At 38.6% G+C, this 17,610-nt stretch overlaps 1 protein-coding gene across 7 annotated transcripts in view; it reads left to right on the plus strand.

The window, feature by feature from the left end:
* The window catches only part of LOC135323554 (aminopeptidase O-like), a 204,313-nt gene that overhangs the window by 162,913 nt on the left and 23,790 nt on the right, over nucleotides 1-17,610 (plus strand). For 5 of the 7 annotated variants that reach the window (XR_010386199.1, XM_064502218.1, XM_064502216.1 and 2 more), the window contains one exon: nucleotides 17,221-17,337. Coding sequence is in view for 3 of the 7 variants with exons in the window: in XM_064502218.1 (XP_064358288.1) it covers nucleotides 17,221-17,337 (117 nt within the window). In the remaining 4 variants the exon portion in view is untranslated. Of the gene's footprint in view, nucleotides 1-17,220; nucleotides 17,338-17,610 lie in introns of those variants that run through there. The other 2 variants (XR_010386201.1, XR_010386206.1) reach the window with 2 other exon arrangements.

Here is a 17,610-nt window from a genome sequence, read left to right on the forward strand (position 1 = left end):
ATCAATGGATTTTTTTTTTGCAGCGTTTTCTTGCCTTCTGTTGAATTTCATAAAACAAGCATGCTTCTTTGTTCCCCTCAATTCCCTGTCAGAGCTCTCCCTTTCGATCAAGCAAAGTGTGTTTTAAAATCTATGTTCATTTTCCTTTCTGTTTTTTAAACTCTCAACTTGAAATCCAGGCAGCTTCAAAATGTTAGTTAAAAATAGTGTAAGGTTACCCCCCACTTTGAAACTCTGCCAGATTTCGTGGTTTTACAATCCAGTTTCCTGGGGAGGGTTTTTAAAAATTATTATTATTGTTGTTTTTTCTCTCCCCTGTTGCTGTGTAAGTGATTTAAGCAAACAACTGGGGAAAATGACTGTTCAGAGGAAACAGTAAGATGTCAAACATTAAGTAAACATACTGAAAATAGAGGAAAATCCAGTGACAGGCATTAGGAAAAAAAACAATATAGGTATAATAACTACAAAAGAAAAAGAAAGATTTTAGTGTAATAGAGCTCACATTTTTCTCTCAAAGATAATCTGCAGTCTGCTTTTAAAAAATGTATAGCAGTATTTGATTTACTGCTCTAGACAGTAGCAGGTACAAGTGGAGAGGGGGAGAGGCATGCAAGAAATAATTGGCTAAAAGCCAGCAGTATATTTTCCCATGATTTTGAGATCTGAGCAGCCAGACTCTCCCGCTTCCATTCTGTTTTGCAATTTTACAAATCCAAAATCTAGATAAAATCAATCCCTCTTGCTTTTTGTCCCCTCCATGTTATGGTACGCTGCGCACATCTGCATCGTCACAGTACCTCTGGCCTATACGAGGGCACTTTACTGGTAGAATTGGAAACCTGAACTTGTTAAAAAAATAAATAAAAAAGAAAGAGGGGAGGAGGTATTGTACACTTTGAAAGGCCCTTAATTTTGTTTCCTCACTGTATTCATCACATGTTTTAGTTTCCAGGGTTTCTAAGCATAAATCAGTAATTTTCAGGATTCAGACCAATAAGCCATAATAGTCTTGGCGATATAAATTAAGCCATGTAAATGCTGAAAAAGCCACTCATGAGGGTTTGGTTTTGCCTTCCCCCCCCCCCCCCCCGCTCTGCTCCTCAAATCTGTCTTGGGGCGCTCAGTTCAAGCCGTGCAGAGAAGGACTCCATGGGGACTGGAAAGAGGGAAAACACATTTTCCGGAGAGAACCAGTCCTTCCCATTGTATAGAATTCAGGCAGCTTTGTGAAAAACATAGTGCGTGCTAACCTATTGCAACGTGTCTTTGTTACCACTTTCCTGTTCTTTCTCTTGAGACGTATCAAAAAGGTATGGATCCTTATTATTTCACTCCATGCAGATACAGCATTGTAAACACTTTGTTTCTGTTTTTTTAGGACAAACTATTTTTGATGAGGAGGATTAATATAGAACAGCAATATGCAATGGAAAGGCTGCTTATTTGCGCTGGCTATGTTAATAATACAGACCTTGTCAAATGCTATTGCTTTATTTGCTTATTCTAACCAGATTCCCTACAAACTGAGATTGGTGTTGTGAAATTATGCAGACCAGCACTTATGATTTTACTGTAAGAATGCTAATTATATAGTATTGGTAATTAGCAGAAAGTGTGGTTTTGAGATACTGTTGCTTTTTCCTTGTATTATTTTTATTTACATTAAAATTGCATATAAAATAAGGGGCAGTTATTCTGAAAATTAAGAAATACGTGCTGCCCTTGTCAAACCTGTGTGTCTACATGGTATTTCATCTATTAAAGCAAAAGGATACGTTTATTGCTTATATTTCCTTGAAGTCAATGCAGTAACACCGGAGATTAATAGAGCTCTTATTCACGTGAATGGACGCTCTCATCTTGTTACAGAAGGCAAGAAGGTACCATTTCTTTTTTTTTGTTTCACAGATTCATATACATTTGGGAGGAGCAGAGAAGGGCTTTACTCTTGTGTTATTATTGCTGCTGGAATTCTAAGATTTGTTGAAACTAGTTTCATGTTGTTTTAATGACAAAATTAAAATTTCTAATTAACGCGATTATTAGATGTGAGATAATGCTCCCAGGAGGGCCTTGCATAAATAGGGAGACAGTATGGAAGAGGAGGAGGGAAGGAAAGAGGTGGAATCTGATCACCAAGTGCAGTATGTAATTGCAAGGGTGGAGCATGTCCAAGACTAGTTTGTGATTGGGTTTAGACTAAGAAGAGCTCGTGCATTTGGTTTGAAAAGAAGAAGAATATTATTGAGGCGCCGCAGTAAGGTGTAATAAGGTTAAAGGACTTAGTGCTCTGGCCACCTGAGTGGAACTGAAATTGCATTTTCAGTAAGTACAGCCTTGACTTTCAGCCTTTTCAGAATAATCTCGCATTTCTTTTGCTGTATGTCTTAATAATTCTTGGAGTAATTCAGCTGTTGCTAGCTGTGGAGCTTGCTTTGAGTATTGGTAAACTTCCTTTCATATCATCTTCTTGCCTTCTGTAGCCTAGTTGCGATTAGTAGAGGTTAAGGACTTAGATTACCACTAACGACTTTGTTCAGCGGTGTTTATGAAAGAAAATCACTGTCTGCTGCAGAGTTCAGTCATAATACTAAAGCGGTAACACTCGGCTGAGAATGTTTTACCCCTCAGTACCAGACTTGGAGATCTACAGCACGGTTAATAGTTATTCCATTACTTTAGAGATACATAAAGTACCTGCAACTACTTTAGGAAGAGTTACAGAAAAAAATATCCAACACACATGTAATACACCTTCCTATGTCTATTCAGATTTTTTTCAAGGTTATTTTGTTATTGTTGAGATCTAAGACTGTTTAACATGTTTTTGCTTCTGTAAAGTGGATCTTTTGGCTTCTCTGGAATTTAGACACAGATAATTGGCAAAATCAAGACAGATATATTGATTGATAGCTGAGCTGATTGTTGGCAGGGATTTGCCCTTTTAGCAATCCATGTTGAAATAACTGTAAGACTGCCAGAAAGACTGAAGAGAAGCAGGAGATCTCAGTGTGCAGTGTCTGCTTTACTTGGGCCATTATAACGTAGGCATTATGGTCGTGATGTCCTGGTTTTCCAGAAGTGTCAAGGGATTTTTAGTTCCCTGGATTTTTAAGACTTGTGGGTATGTACACATCTGCAAGTCAGTGCTGCAGAAACTTTCCTGGCTCTACTCAGTGGTGCACAGAAACTGCTTTAAAATTGGACATATTGTTATAGTTGGGATGTCTGTGTTTAAAAATAAGGGGTAATGATGAGTTTTAGATTTCCAAGAGTATGTTGTGTTTGTTTCAGTACACAGAAATTGGACTGGGTAAAGTTGTATGCAAATTAATGAATTTATTAGATTCTACAGATAATAAGCAGGATTTAATAGAAATCGCTCTATAAATCTATATAATTTAATATAGAATCCTCCATACTGTTTTGAGCCAATTTAAAAATAATACAATAAATGTATTGTTGCAGCAAAATTCTACAGTATGACTTTGCTATTCACTTATTAAACGCCGTAATGTCTTTTCAAAATGGATATTTCAGAGGGCCCGATCCTGTAAACTTCTGAGCACGTGTATACTGCTTTTCCTTTCAATGGAGCTACTCATGCACGCAAAGTTAATGACACATAAGCATTTGCAGTTGTGCCCATAAACTGCAGATGTCTTAGGGTTTTGTTAGGGTAGGTGATGATGTGGCCAAGATTTTGAGAGAGACATTGAGGGATTACTTTTAAACAGGGGACAAAATATACAGCCAACTTAATCTGTATTTCCTAACCAAAAAAAAAAAAAAAAAACTTAACACAAAGTGTTACCCTTTTGGGAAATGTTTCTGATATGTTATTTAAGATAGGGCTACGAAAAGCAAAATTTACCAGTGGAAAACATTAATCTGTAAAGTAACAACTTTGTATGTATGTGCTGTAGCTATTCACCGTGTTTGCTGCCATAGCTATCCTAATTTCACAGTATACGAGAAACCATTAGACTAGTCCTAGGGTAATCAATCGTCAAGTTTTTATTTCCAAAAAGTAGGAGCATGGTTATACACACTTAATCCAATAAACTGCCTTGGACAGTTTCTTTGGAATAATAATAATAAAAATAAAAATTTTAGTTGCTCATAGGGAAAGAACTTTAATGCCAAGTTTCTTGCTGGAGGTAATTTTTGTAGATAAGTTATAAACACCTGAGAATTGAAGTTTATAATGGCAACTTCAGATCTGTTGTAGCCACAGCAGCCTATATATATCTGAAAAGAAAATCCTAAAGCTTGAATTCACTAGCTGGGAAGACTGATGGAGTGGGCACTTGCCTTTGCTTCTTAAGAACTGGATTCACACTAAAGGGATACTTTGCCTGTAGTGCAAATGGGCTTGCATTTCAGATGGTCAGAAGCAATCATTACTTACCTTAAATCAGGTTCAAATGAAAAAATTACCAAGTGATACCTCAAATTAGACGTAGGGTTACATTGATCGACTTTCCATGTAGCTATGCTCTGTTACTGTGCCCAGCGTTTTAGCTTCCTGCTAAAACCTACTGTTCAGGCCACTATTTCCATTAGTAGATAAGCTTGTGAACTACTGTTCAAACACTGTACTTAATTTAGGGGTTACCCAGCCATTAGTACATAAGTAATACCCAGCCACTGCACAGTCAACCTCCTGCTCTCTGACATTATCTACTGGTCTTGAATGTTTTTACATTTGTCTGTAACTTGAGCGCTTAAGTGCCAATCTTATACTCCTTACATGAGCAAATATTCCCTTGAAGTTAATGGGAGCTTTTCTTGCATAATGAGTATGGAACGAGGCCACAGGTCAGCAAATTTTCCACATATCCTTCCTCGAGATCTGTATTTTTTCCTCTCCCTCCTTTTTTGAACAGGGAAAAGACAAGTAGCAAGCAACCTTACAAATACATTAATAACTAAATACGCTTTTTTTTTTAATAGAGGTTGATAGGCTCCCCAGCTATTGATCGTGTCGATTCACTTGATGCCTGCTTATCAGGAAGTCAGGCTGTGGCCCGTAGTGGTTCGTCAGGGTCCACATAAAATTTTCTGAGTGAAGCCAGAGCAGAAAATGACTGGAATGGAATCCAAAAGTGCACAGGTCAGGCGGGGAATATGGGGCGCTCTGTGCTTTACCCATGTGCCATCATTTTGCTAAATGGAAAACCGTATGGAAGTGAATAGCAGTAGATTGAATTATTTTTCTGTGCCTTTACAGAATGAAAATAAACAACAACTTCAAAAGGAGACTTTTGGTTTGGGTTTGTTCGCAACAGCTGTTTTACCCTTTGCTTCCCCAGTTATTTATAAAGCTTTGCATAAAATTTGTTCACAATTCTAAAATTTAAAAACTGAGGGATGTAACGAATGATTGATGGAAAATGTCAGAGAAAATGTGTAGTCTGTTTGAAGATGGAGGACCTAGAACCCTCTTCCATTTCAGCTAGAACTCTTGTGTCTGTGCCTGGATGTGGAGTTGCAAGGACCTGCATTTTATATAAATATGCAAAAAGTAAAATGATACAGGTGTGCTGGAATGTGAAGCATAAACCTAGTGGGGAGGGGGGGTTTATAAAATTAAGACCACTTAAGCAGCTTATTGAATTCTCCTTACAGATTAAAACAAAATACATACATACATATATGTATGTACACACACACACACACACGTGTATGTGTGTGTGTGTATATATATATATATATTTCCTGTAAGTTGTTGTTAAAAAAGAGGGATTTGGATAGTCACTTTTCAGTGATTACTAGCTATCCATATTTTATAAAGAAATTAATGTATTTTAGGCCTGCAGTTTTACCCCAGCTCTGGGAATGGCCTTATAGTGGAGCGTGCACCTTAAATGTCATATGTTTTGTTCATTCCTCTTAATCAACTTAGCAGGTGCTTAATATGTCCTAAAATATTTTTTTCTTTTCCAAGTTGTGTTCTATTTTTGTCACTTGCATTGTCATAAAACCAGCACACATTTCTATAGTTGCAAGAAAGTACTATTTTTTCTCTTTTTTCGTGAGAGCTCTTTAGCGGCTAATGCTCTGATGTAATTCTGTTAAATTGAATGGAGTTGTTCCCACATGAAGCTGTAGTTACGAGTCAAGAAACAAATCCATTATCTGGAGCTAAAAGTAATTATTAATGTTGTATCTATATGTGGGAAAACTGGTCAGTACACATGATAAAATAACTCCTGCTCCCTTTTAATAATTCACATACCTTTCTTGGCATTGCAGAAATTCTCATCTGAGAAACATGAGCAGAATTTAGCTCTTCGTAGCATATCTCTTACCGCAGTTATCTGGTAATGACTTCTGGAAACGTTAGTATTTCAACTAACTTTTAGTTTTTTCTTTTAAGAAATCCTGCTCCCGCGCAGACTAAGGGTGTGCAAATCCCGTCCGAAGCCCCTGAGTTTCTTGCACTCCTGCAAGCTAAAGATACATAAGTCAAACTGCATTTTGGAAAAGTTCATGTCTAGCAAGTTTCAACTTGGATTTATTTTTATGGTTAGTTTTAATGCTCCTATATAGAAGTTTGAAACAGAGAATCTGGCAGCTAGATCCTTGCTAATAACTATGCCATCTTTTTAAATAGCACTGGGCATAATAAGGATGTCTTGCAGCACTCATCCACTTGTCCACAGATCTTTTAAAGGCTTGATTTTTTTTTCAATGGTAATTGTCTTCCACAACAGTTTTAAATAAAATCCTACCCATATTTTTTAAATCAGGAATAAAAAGTAATGGATATGCTTGTTCTGTTCCATACCACACTCATCGCTATAGGATCTGACTAGCTTCCACAAGTGCATTAAGCAATGTAACTAACATCTGTCATGTGTTGTTTATTGTCTCATCCTCTCCCCCTAGAAGGAGCTGTGTGCAGCACAGTGTTTTGTTTCATAAAGGATTTCTTGGGAGGGAGAAAGGGCTGCATTTTTTTTTTCTTAAGTGCATATTGCTGTGTACTAGAGGTGGCAAAACTGAAAAACTCGCTGTGGAATGGAAGATGGTGGTGTTTGTGACCAACCCTCTGGTGCAGTTTGGAATCAACTCGCGAACAAGTTTGTTCTCCCTTTCAAGCCCATATGTTTTGAGTGGAGAATCGTGGAAGGAAGGATTGGCCTGCCTGTCGCTTGTGATCCTTTCTTGGAAGTCGTAGGTGGCCTTGTTGGCATCATGGGTGCTGGCTGCGGTGTGCCATGCCAATCAGAGTGAGTTGGAGGGGAGCTTGGGGGGGGCCAGGGTAGGAACTAGAAGACCGATGTGACGGGCTCGGAGTAGCCTGTGTTCCTACAGAGACATGGTGCAGCGTTCAGTACTAGTTATTTTTTGAAATGCCAAAGGCTTCATTTGGAGACGCTGAGGTAATCGGGCTGAGAAGTAATGGCAATCCTGAGCTGGATCACTTTCAGCTGTGATGGAAGAAGTCTCCAGACAACTGGAGAATTTTAGTGATGGCTGTTGTAAGAGCTTAGTTTTAAAAAAAAAAAAAAAAAAGTCCAAGAATACTTTGGTGGTGGATTGGCATCTCTGTATCTTTGGTCAAAGGAGACCGTTTCATGACTGCAAGCTCTGCATGCTGCCCTTCTAAGTCCCCAGCATCCCCTACATAGTTTTAGGTTTAGATCTGATCTGTTCTGGTTACATCTGTTGTAAGGTATTTTCTAATTCAGGCCTGCTTGGAGGTATGTGTGTATTTCTGAAAGCTGGGTCCATTTAATCTAGTCAGCTGCATTATGGAGAAACAAGCAAACCCCTAACAGAGGAGCACCGTAACAGGTGACATGTCGGAAAAACTGATGTGAGAGCGCGTAGGCTGTGTTTGACAAAGAAGGCAGCAAAAGCACATTTCAGGTCAGGAAAAATAGTTGATATACAAATTTTAAGGCAACTGGTATAATTATACGTGAAACTACCTGTCACCAATTGTTCTGAAATCAGAAAGGATAGAAAAGAGAGTAGATTCGTGTGGATTCCAGGAATAAAGGATCAAGGGGTAAAAGTACAGTTTCCCATCTGTGCTTTGGTCCTTTCCTCCATGAATGGCTTGTGACATTTTAGTGCTTTGTGCTGAACTGCAGTCAGGCCCCCCTGGTGAAGCAGAGTCGTATCCTGCAGCCATGAGTTAAGTAGAATTGATAGGATTTTTTTCAGCAGCACCAGCTGCTGAACGGGTAGAGAAGGGAGGAAGGAAGGAAGTTCTCCCTTCCTCAGGTTTTTTTCCAACCGATACTGACTGTTTGGGGCAGATACAGTACCTTTGTACTCAACTGCAACTCATCAGGACAAAAAATGTTCTGGTTAACAAGTCTTGGGCCCCATAAGACCCCATGACCTCATAAGAGAGTCCAGAAACTCTTAATTTCCATGATCTTTGATGATCATGATCGTAGAAGAACTCTGGAAACTGACTGGGCTCCCCGTTGGTTGGTGTAGGTAGAGCAAATTTCTGTTGTTCCAGAAATTTCCATGTACATGCCATTTTCTCAAAGGAATAAAGAAGGCATTTCTTCAAGCTCGTTCTTGCTCAGTTCTGTTGCAAGAATTTTGGATTGAAGAAGTAGGTTAACTGCCCAAGGTAGTTTCTAGAGATCTGTCACTTCCAGTGCCAGGTGATGAGGCTTCTTGGCCAGTAATTTTCAACTTTAGCAAAGCCTAGAAAAGTCAGTTAATTTTCTTTAACAATCAGGGTTTTTTTGCCCTGGTCCATTTTTCTGCCTCTAGTACATACAGACCAAAAACTACAGGAATTCTGTTTGAGGGTGTTCTCTCTGACGGCTGAGACTGGCATACAGTGATAATAGTTCTTTATCTCTTCATTGCACAATTAGTGAACTGGCCATTTTTGGTCTTGCTGTAGTCCATAGCTTTTCGTTAGGGCTCAGAGAGTGATCTCTGACCTCTTTCTTTGCTGAGGACCTAAATGATGATCAACCAAGGTGAGCTGGTTTAAGCTGTCAACATCAGCTGCATAGTTTGGAGTGGCTGTGACCTAGAGTGTTTTGGGTGGACAAGTAAGGAAACAAATTCTCCACTTTTGCACCTGTTACAATGTGTACATTGAAATCTTGCCACCAAGTGCTGACAAAATATCGTGGGGCTTCTGTATGAAACCTTTAATTTGCAGTAGTCTAAGAGTCTGGAAAACAAATCCAAAGTTCTTTTAGGCTTTGTTTTTCTTTGTTAGATGAACAGTTTGCTGAACCTCAACTGCCTGTGTTGGGTTTGCTGTTTGATGGGAAAGATGACCTTAGTGCCAGGTGCATTCTCGTGGTCTAAGAGCACAACCTGAGGTGCTGGCGTTCTGATCTCCTCTCCAGGCTTTGGGGGCACTAGGGACTTCGTAGATCAAGTGAAGGGGTAGCTTGCTGCTACCAGCTTCAACTCCAGTTTCTATCATGGCCATCTACTCTGTACCGCGTGCATGGAAGTTATGGTCCTATGGAGTATGATTTCAGACAGGTAGTCTGGCTTCTTCTCATGTCTACTTTTCTGTTGTCGTGGCCAGTTCATCTGAAGCCAGGAAGAACTTGTGCTGAAAGCGTGATAGTAAGTGGCAGAGACTATAATCTACATAGAATAGACAATGTGTAGTCTATTATGCTTAAAAGGGAATTATTATGCTCAAGGGTAAAGTTATGGTGAAACATTTCTTTGAGAAAACAAGAGTTGAGGGAAAGCAGTGTATAACCTGACTGAACCTGTAGTGGAAGCCACCTGGTTTTCATTTTGCTGGCTCAGCACTATGTTAGATCATAAAGGTTTAATCATTTTTGACATTTCAGTGCATTTATATTAGATTGCAGATGTTGAGTTTCTTCATAAGTGGATCTTCTCTCCATAAAGTAAATTATGGGAAAATATTTTGTACTATAGCTTAAGAAAAAAAAATCAGTTCATGGACTGGTAGCAATTGCTGGCCTTTTAAAAACATTACTGGTAACGCGTAGCCAGAATATCAGACTCAGAACGTGAAACACCTTAAAATATTTATTTATGCTGATGATTCCTATATTAGCAGTCATCTTAAGATACTGATAAGATGAAATCCTTGCATTCTCATCTTGTTGTATCATAACATATACCCATAGCTTCCCTGTCTGCTTTTGCCTGAATGCTACTCTGTAAATATTGTTCGGTGTTCAGAGGATCAAATATGAAGTTTAATGCATTAGTACCAAACAATTTGATGGAGGGTAATAAAGTGAGATCTATTCAGTGAATTGTTATAGGGTCAAAATTGTGTTTTAAAATACAACGGAGCAAAAAATCTTATGAATGTGAAGAAGTACATCAATAGTCTCAAGAGCCTTCGTGAATTGGGTGTCCATAACACTTAAGGAAGTACAGCATTGGGTTTGCAAACATTATTTGAAAAAATCAGCGCTACTTTAGAACAGATTTGCAGAAGAAGATTTCAGATTTTCAAAGAAGCAAGCACATTTTGGAAAGTGCTTGTCCACCAGCAACTCCTGTTTCAAAAATGCTGGTACTGTTTTGGTTTTTTTTGTTCCATTGTTTAAAGATTTTTTTCTGTCACACCCCTTTGACAAATACTTTGCTTAGTTAGAATAGGTTTCCCAAGTTTTCTTGCTGTGTGAACACATAGTAGATTAAATTGCAATTAAAAACAAAAACGTGCGCAAAAACTCCTTTTTGAACCCTCCAGAAGCCCGTCTAAAATTGTAGTCCTGTCTTGTGAGATAGCATTTATTGGTTGCATATTGACAGTTGCACTCTGTTGGTTGATTACTGTTATTTTTGTCCTTGGATTTGAAAGGGAGTCATAAAAGTCGATGAAAAGCAAGTTGTTATACTCGGGTGTATACATGATTTTGTGCTGTTCTTTGGGACCTGTGTCCTTCGTCCAGCAGTGTTTGCATATGCACAAAATGGCAAGAATAAATCAAAGCTGCATGTCTGAATAGATAATCACCTTAAAATGATTTGTGTCATAGACGGTCTACTTCCAAAAATAAGAAATCCTTTATTTTGATATTCAAAAGAGGAAAATAACTGGGAACTATATGCAAGTACTGCTTTTATATTAAATAAATTGCTATCAATATCACTTCTATGGCCTACTGGCATGCAACAAGTGATACCAGGCCTCCTAAATGTCTCAGAATCAGTCTTTTTAAATGTATCACAAATCAAATGTTGATAAACTTTTTCACGACTATTACTTTTCAAAGAAGGACTTTCTGAAGAAAACAAACTTCGTAGGAATTTCTTTTGTGTGATAAAACCTCAGTGCAATTCCTGTTTAAAATATAAAAAATAATAATAAAAAAAAACCTGGAAAATGTTTTGCCAAGCAAAGTAAGAGTACTCTCAGAAGTGACGGAGAAAACATGCACACAACTGGGGGCACATTGGCTGGAACTGTCATGTATAGCTTGAAGAGAACCCACAATAGACACAGATACTTATTTTGCTTTTAAATTTAGTGAAGTCTAGTTATCTTTTGTAAACCTTCGAAGGGGAGTTGATTTTTTGTCAAGAGTAAAGTCATAAACAAACTGACCTAAATAAAGTTAAACAGAACAGGCTGCTTCCATGCGCACTTTAGAAATTTTGTCAGCCACTGGAATAGATGGGTTTTATTCTGCAGACCAGTTCAAAGCATTTTTTTGTCAGCTGCAGATTACTTTTTTTCTTTTCTGTGTATTAATCAAAACTACAGAATAGTTCTCTCAGAGTTAGAACCTCTTTAAGTACAGTGTATCGCACCATACTAGTTAACAGCTGTTTGTGTGGACATTTTTATTGAATTCATATGTTACTCGATACGGGTATGTTGTAGTCCCTGAAGAGGGGAAGAAAAAAAAAAAAGAAAAACCTGTTTTCGTTTAAAAGAAGTGACAGCGCAGAAGAAAACAGCATCTAAGAATATTGTTTGAGGTAAATGGTGACCGACTCAATCTAAAAGCATTGTTAAGTAAATAGAGTTTTCTCGAATTTCTGAGCTAACAATTTTCTGGACGTTGTAAGGAAGGGGGGATTTGTTCTGCAAAGGTTTTCTGTTTAATTGCAGCCTGCAGAAAACAGCCCTCCAGGCAAATTGTCTATTCGGAGAGTTTACGACGCAAGATTCGTTTGGGGATTTGTTTGGTCGGTTCAGGATATAGGCGCGGAGATGGCCTGGCCCTATAAATCCCGTCTGCTGGACTGGTAGCAGCCCTTTCTTATCTGCAATTAATGCGGAAATTCTGTCTGAAGGGAACCATTCACTGCTGAACTCTGGGGTGGGTTTTTTCCCCTTCTTATGAGAGGGGTGGGAAGCAATTCGGTTTGTCTTTTGGAAAATCTTGTAAAAATGTAAATGAAAAGACATTTTACGTTTCTTTTTTTGGGGGGGGGGGGGTGGCGGTGGGGGAATGGCTGCCTTCCCTCAGAGAAATACTGCCGAAATCTGTTGTGTCTTGGAAACTTGAAACTTTTCTGTATAATTTTAAAAGGTCAAATTGCTTTAATTCTGTTTTGGGCCTTGTTTGTGTTGTATTTCAGCCAGCGTTTTCCAGCATACAGTAGTGATTTTTTTCCTTTCCCCCCTGTTTTTGCTCAGTGTAAACAGTTCCTTGCTGTAGCTACATAGACAAATATAGCAGAGAACTCTTTTCTGGGAGAAGAGTCTCCCCATGCATTTCTTAACCATTTTTGGGAAGAATTGATCTATCCGTGCATGTGAGAGAGGGAGGCAGTAGCTGTAAATTGAAGTGACATCATATATATTACTCCCATTGATCCGCTTTTAGACTAGAGCCAGGATAAAAGGAAATGGCATCAGGGAGGAAGTATGCTCATTTAGGCACAGATCCCAGTGTGATAATGGAGTAATAATAGAAATCACGCCACTGTCAATCGGTTGCTGCATTAGTCTGAGGCACATTTCCCCTCCGAGGAGGCTTTCAATGACTTCATTCAAGTGCAGGCTGAAGCAAATGGGATATTCAGCATACCAGCTGTACTACTTTAGTGATTTGTGTCCTGGCTTAGGGGTGCAGTGCAAGCATTGGTGCTCTGGATGCTCAAGTACATATATCTGTGTCACATTTCATGGCTGTGAAAGGTCAGTAGTCAAATGTTTCAGTGGCATTTTTCTAGTATAAAGGGTGAATCTGGCATTTATTGCATTTGTTAATGCAGGTATTGATAAATACTCTCCTTCGTGTGGGTGGTCTTCTGGGATGTGAGGTCGGTGACCTCTGTAGCTGCAATACCAGAGCTTTTAAGAGGCAAGATTTGTTTTCTTTGTGCTTTTTACAGGTTAGGGGTAGGATTCAGAAAATTCGTACTTTTCTTCCGAGATTATTTGTAGAAACCCTTTCAAAACTGTTTGCAGCTTGAGATATTCTTTTAACACAGTATAATGCTCTGAGTGTCTTGTGTACCGATATGGATAAAATACAAAAGTTTCCTTTTCCTAATTCCCAGATGTTTAGTGTATATTGAACCTCAGCATGACGTTGCTTTGATAACAGGCTCAGTTATATTTTCAATTTGATTACCTATTTTTATTTTTTCATCTTGCCTTTTTCAAATACAGAATTAGTCTGGATACTCCGGGTCTTTTCAAGTTTCTGTCAGAGGTAGCAGCCTCATTATTCAAACTTTAAAACCACCATACCAGTTCACACATGAGAAGCAGCGGGGAAATTGCTATTTAGTGGAAAAACAAAATAAACTTTTTTGGAAGGCTGAAGAGTTGCAAGAGAGGTTGTGCAGTCTTAAGGGCAAGATAAAGTATACAGCGCTGAGATACAGCTTTAGAGTGGGGATGTTGTTTAGTTTTTATGGGCCATGACGAAAAAAACGCTGGTGTGCTTGATCAAAACATTAATTTATTCTCTTTTCGTAGTGTCAGTACACACAATTGGAGGAGGGGGAACCCTGTGAAAGTAATATGATTTCCATGCGGCAGGCATGGGTTGGGACGAGAGCTTTAGACTACTTTACAGTATAAATAGATTGCATTGCAGCAATCGTAGCCATAATACAAAGTGCTCGATTCACGTTGTAGATACCGTTTCTTGATAATAGCGGCATTTCCTCGTCTAAGTGATCTACTTCAACAATCATGTCTATTTGAGCATTTTTATGCAGCGTTCCCCCATGCAGTTCATAGTTTTTTGTTTTTTGGTTTTTTACAGGAAGATTGAAATTTTGTGTTTGAGGTGTTATGGTGGTTTTCAGTAAGTGTTTTCGGCATGAAAATATACGTTGACACAGTGATGTTTATCCTGCCGTATTTTGCTACAGCTACCTTGTGTATTTTTGCTGTTAGATATTTGAGATGCATTCACAGAATCTGAATTCACATAAAGGAAAATGGTTTCAAAATACTTGAAACCGAATTTGTTTTTGTTTTCTCCGGCATTTATCTTTTGGTAGCACCTAAAGCAAGGGCTCCTTTGTACTAAGCACGAGCCAAACAAGTGGAAAATTGACAGCATGCACCCCAAACAATTCTATGTGAAAAATGAGACCTAACAGGTGGCTGGGACAAATAAGGACGCTGGTGAGGGAAACAAAAAGTAATGGGGTGTGTTTAGTTGAATAAAACTTCTAGTGCAATTTTATGGAGTTATAAACAATCTTTAATAAATTGCTTTGGGGACAGTATTTTTCATATTGCTCTATTTGGGGAAAAGAGGGCAGAAGAACTTTAAACCTTAAAGGAATTTTTAGTAGTCCGTGTCTTGAAACCTCTCCTGAGCTTTCCCCGTCTTTGCTCAGGATACATTTTCTCTTGGGCAGAGCCTCTTATTTGCAGGGAGGGGAAGAAATGAAAGAAAATGTGTTCCTCCCTGTATTTTTTGTTGGAAGTAAATGAAAGAACAAAATGTTATAGCTGCGCCCACTAGTGCCACTTTGGTTACAGGTCTGTCAGCATTTCTTCTGCTAGTGCACCCACCCTCCGCACCCATGTTCACTAGCTCTTAACGTGGCCTTTAATTAAACCAGGAGCTGCAAGCTAGTATGTAAAGTCTCGTCTCGGGTACCTAGAACGTGGGAAAATAACAGAAGCCGTGGTCTCAGATTTTTTTTTCTCTGCTGTCTCACATACAAACTGATAGAATTTAAACTATAATCCTGAAAACTCTTCACCCATAATGCAGCCCAAGACAGAGGTAAATTAAGGACATGGCTGCTGCTTTACTTCTGTGCTTTTGTTGGCTTCAGTTAGATTCCCTAATATTATCTTAAACAATAGCTTTCTGTGGGCGAACCCGTATAACAATTATACTGACGATATATTATGAAATAACAACTCTAAGCTGTTCTGTACTTTCTCGAGCATATATGTATGTATTTCAGCAGTTTCTGCAAATTAAGTAAGGCTCTGCTGTCTTTGTAGTTAGCAGTGAAAGCTTTCTAAATAAGAAGTTACCTTTCTGTGTGTGGTGTTCTGCAACATTTCAGATTTTATTAGCATTCAAAATGAATTCAGTTTCCAAGCAGAGCCATTTCCCAGAAGCCTTCCCTGTTCTGTTTTTTAAAGTATTCTTCTCCCCCCGCCCAAGCAGCTGTTCTTGGACGGTGCAATAAATATTCAAGTTGGCATTTTAGTAGTTGTCCTAAAACTGAAATATTAAATATTTTTAAATGTCTGACTATTTTTAACAACTCCATTTTGTTGGCAGGCTTGGATAGCACTTAGAAAATGTTCCAGTTAGAGCCAGTAAGACGTAGGGGTTTTTTCAGTCCCCAAGAATACGACTTTAGTAATAAAAGAATGCGTTGCAAGGAAACCAAATCGTTAAAATCCTATTAAGGAGATCTATTTCCCTCCTTTTTATGATTTAGGTACTAGTGCTAAATTATGTCAGACTAAGAGGAAAGAAAATACCAGGTTGTTTATTTACTTAACTGCAAAATCTTTATGGGTTAAGACATAGCAGAAGATCGTTGATATCTTCCCGGACTTACTGTCGGAGATGAGGGGTGCGGGCTCGTTCAGTCCACGGAGGCAGCCGCAGCTGTGGTATCTGCTTGTGAGAGGCCAGTGGAAGAGGTCTTCTCTGTGTCCAACTTTGCTTTGGACCTGATCAGCGCACCAAAAAGGTGGAGGGAGGGTTGTGGGCCATGAGGCAGGAGTAGAGAGTCTCCAAACATGATAAAAATTGGCAGTCATGCTGAAATAACAGGATATCTTTTTTTTTTTTTTCATTAATCTGTCTGGAGAATATTAAAAATGAGCGATTCTGGTTTCTTTTTGCATGCAAAAGCTTAAATTCACGTCCTGCCTCCCTCCCCCTTCCTCTTGTGGTGCTCCACAATGATGAATAGTGGGGAAAGCTTAGGGGCATATAACGAACTTCTGACTGCTCCTTCTGAACCCTGAATTTCCAATGCATGTTTCCTGGCAGCTGGTATAATTTCTCTCTGAGCTCTGTTTGAATTATTTATTTGTTCATCCAATAAGCCTATTAAACAGAGCACTTAAGCACTTGCTACATCAGACTTACGCTTTTTGTTTTCAGGCTACATTAGGTTCAACTTGAAAATGTTAGGTTTTGGAGTCACAGCAACTAACTGCTAAGTGTATTCACATATATATACTGTGTGCGCCACAGATGTAAAATCCATGCCTTCTTTTCACTGTAGCTTTGGATGGCTCCTGATTCTTTGCACTAGAAGAGTGCCTTAGAGTACACCTCAAAATGTGTTGTTACAGTCATTGTTTTGTGTGTTACATACTTGTGTTGTATTTCTTTGTTTACTGTAGGAATACCAAGCAATTGCTCATATAATAGATAAAAATGCCACTCTTACAATTATACATTTGTATGTCTGGTTGATCCCTGAAATAATGAACTATAAATTCGTCTCATATTTTGTTTGGGCTTGGAAGGGATAAAATGGAATTACTTAGCATATGTATTCCATAAAGATTTTTAGCTTAATAAGTTATGATAATGTTTCAATAAGATAAACATGATTTTGATCCGATCTAAATATAGTAGTGAAAGGCATGGAAAACGAGTCTTAATTAGGCCCCAGTCTTTCAGAATACAGAGACGTAAAGCCTGAGGTTTTTCAGAAATCAAGTAGAAGTTCTCGCCATATTTCAAGCACATGCTGGAATTGCACAGGTTATCACAGTCTTGTCCTCTTTGCTTTGTTTCCATTTAATTGCTCAGTATGCACAGCTTTATTCTCACAAGGCATTTATTTTCCTCCTAGCTTCTCCCGGACCAGCTGGTCTTACTGCTGGAGTCTCTCTTGGAAGAGAAGACGTTATGTCCTAGAACACTGCAATGCTTAGAGAAAACATACAAGCTCGGTGAGCAGGATGCGGAGGTAAATCACTAAAAAAATCACCCTAAAATGAGTCATTGCGTTGTTGACTAGGAATAATAGTATTCCACTAGGATCCAGACTCATTCGAATCCCTTCTTCCTTGTCTAAAACTAAAACCACATATATTTTATTTGAATATTGTTTCATCTTCAAATGCCTTAGTTACTCAGTGTATCTCTCTCTCTCTCACTCTGTGTGTGTGTGTTGTGTAGGTCCAGGTGTGTTTGCAGACCTTAGCAATAGATGACAACTCAGCATAGATTTTATATATAA

Source organism: Dromaius novaehollandiae, chromosome Z, assembly GCF_036370855.1.
Source record: "Dromaius novaehollandiae isolate bDroNov1 chromosome Z, bDroNov1.hap1, whole genome shotgun sequence".
Classification (NCBI taxonomy): domain Eukaryota; kingdom Metazoa; phylum Chordata; class Aves; order Casuariiformes; family Dromaiidae; genus Dromaius; species Dromaius novaehollandiae.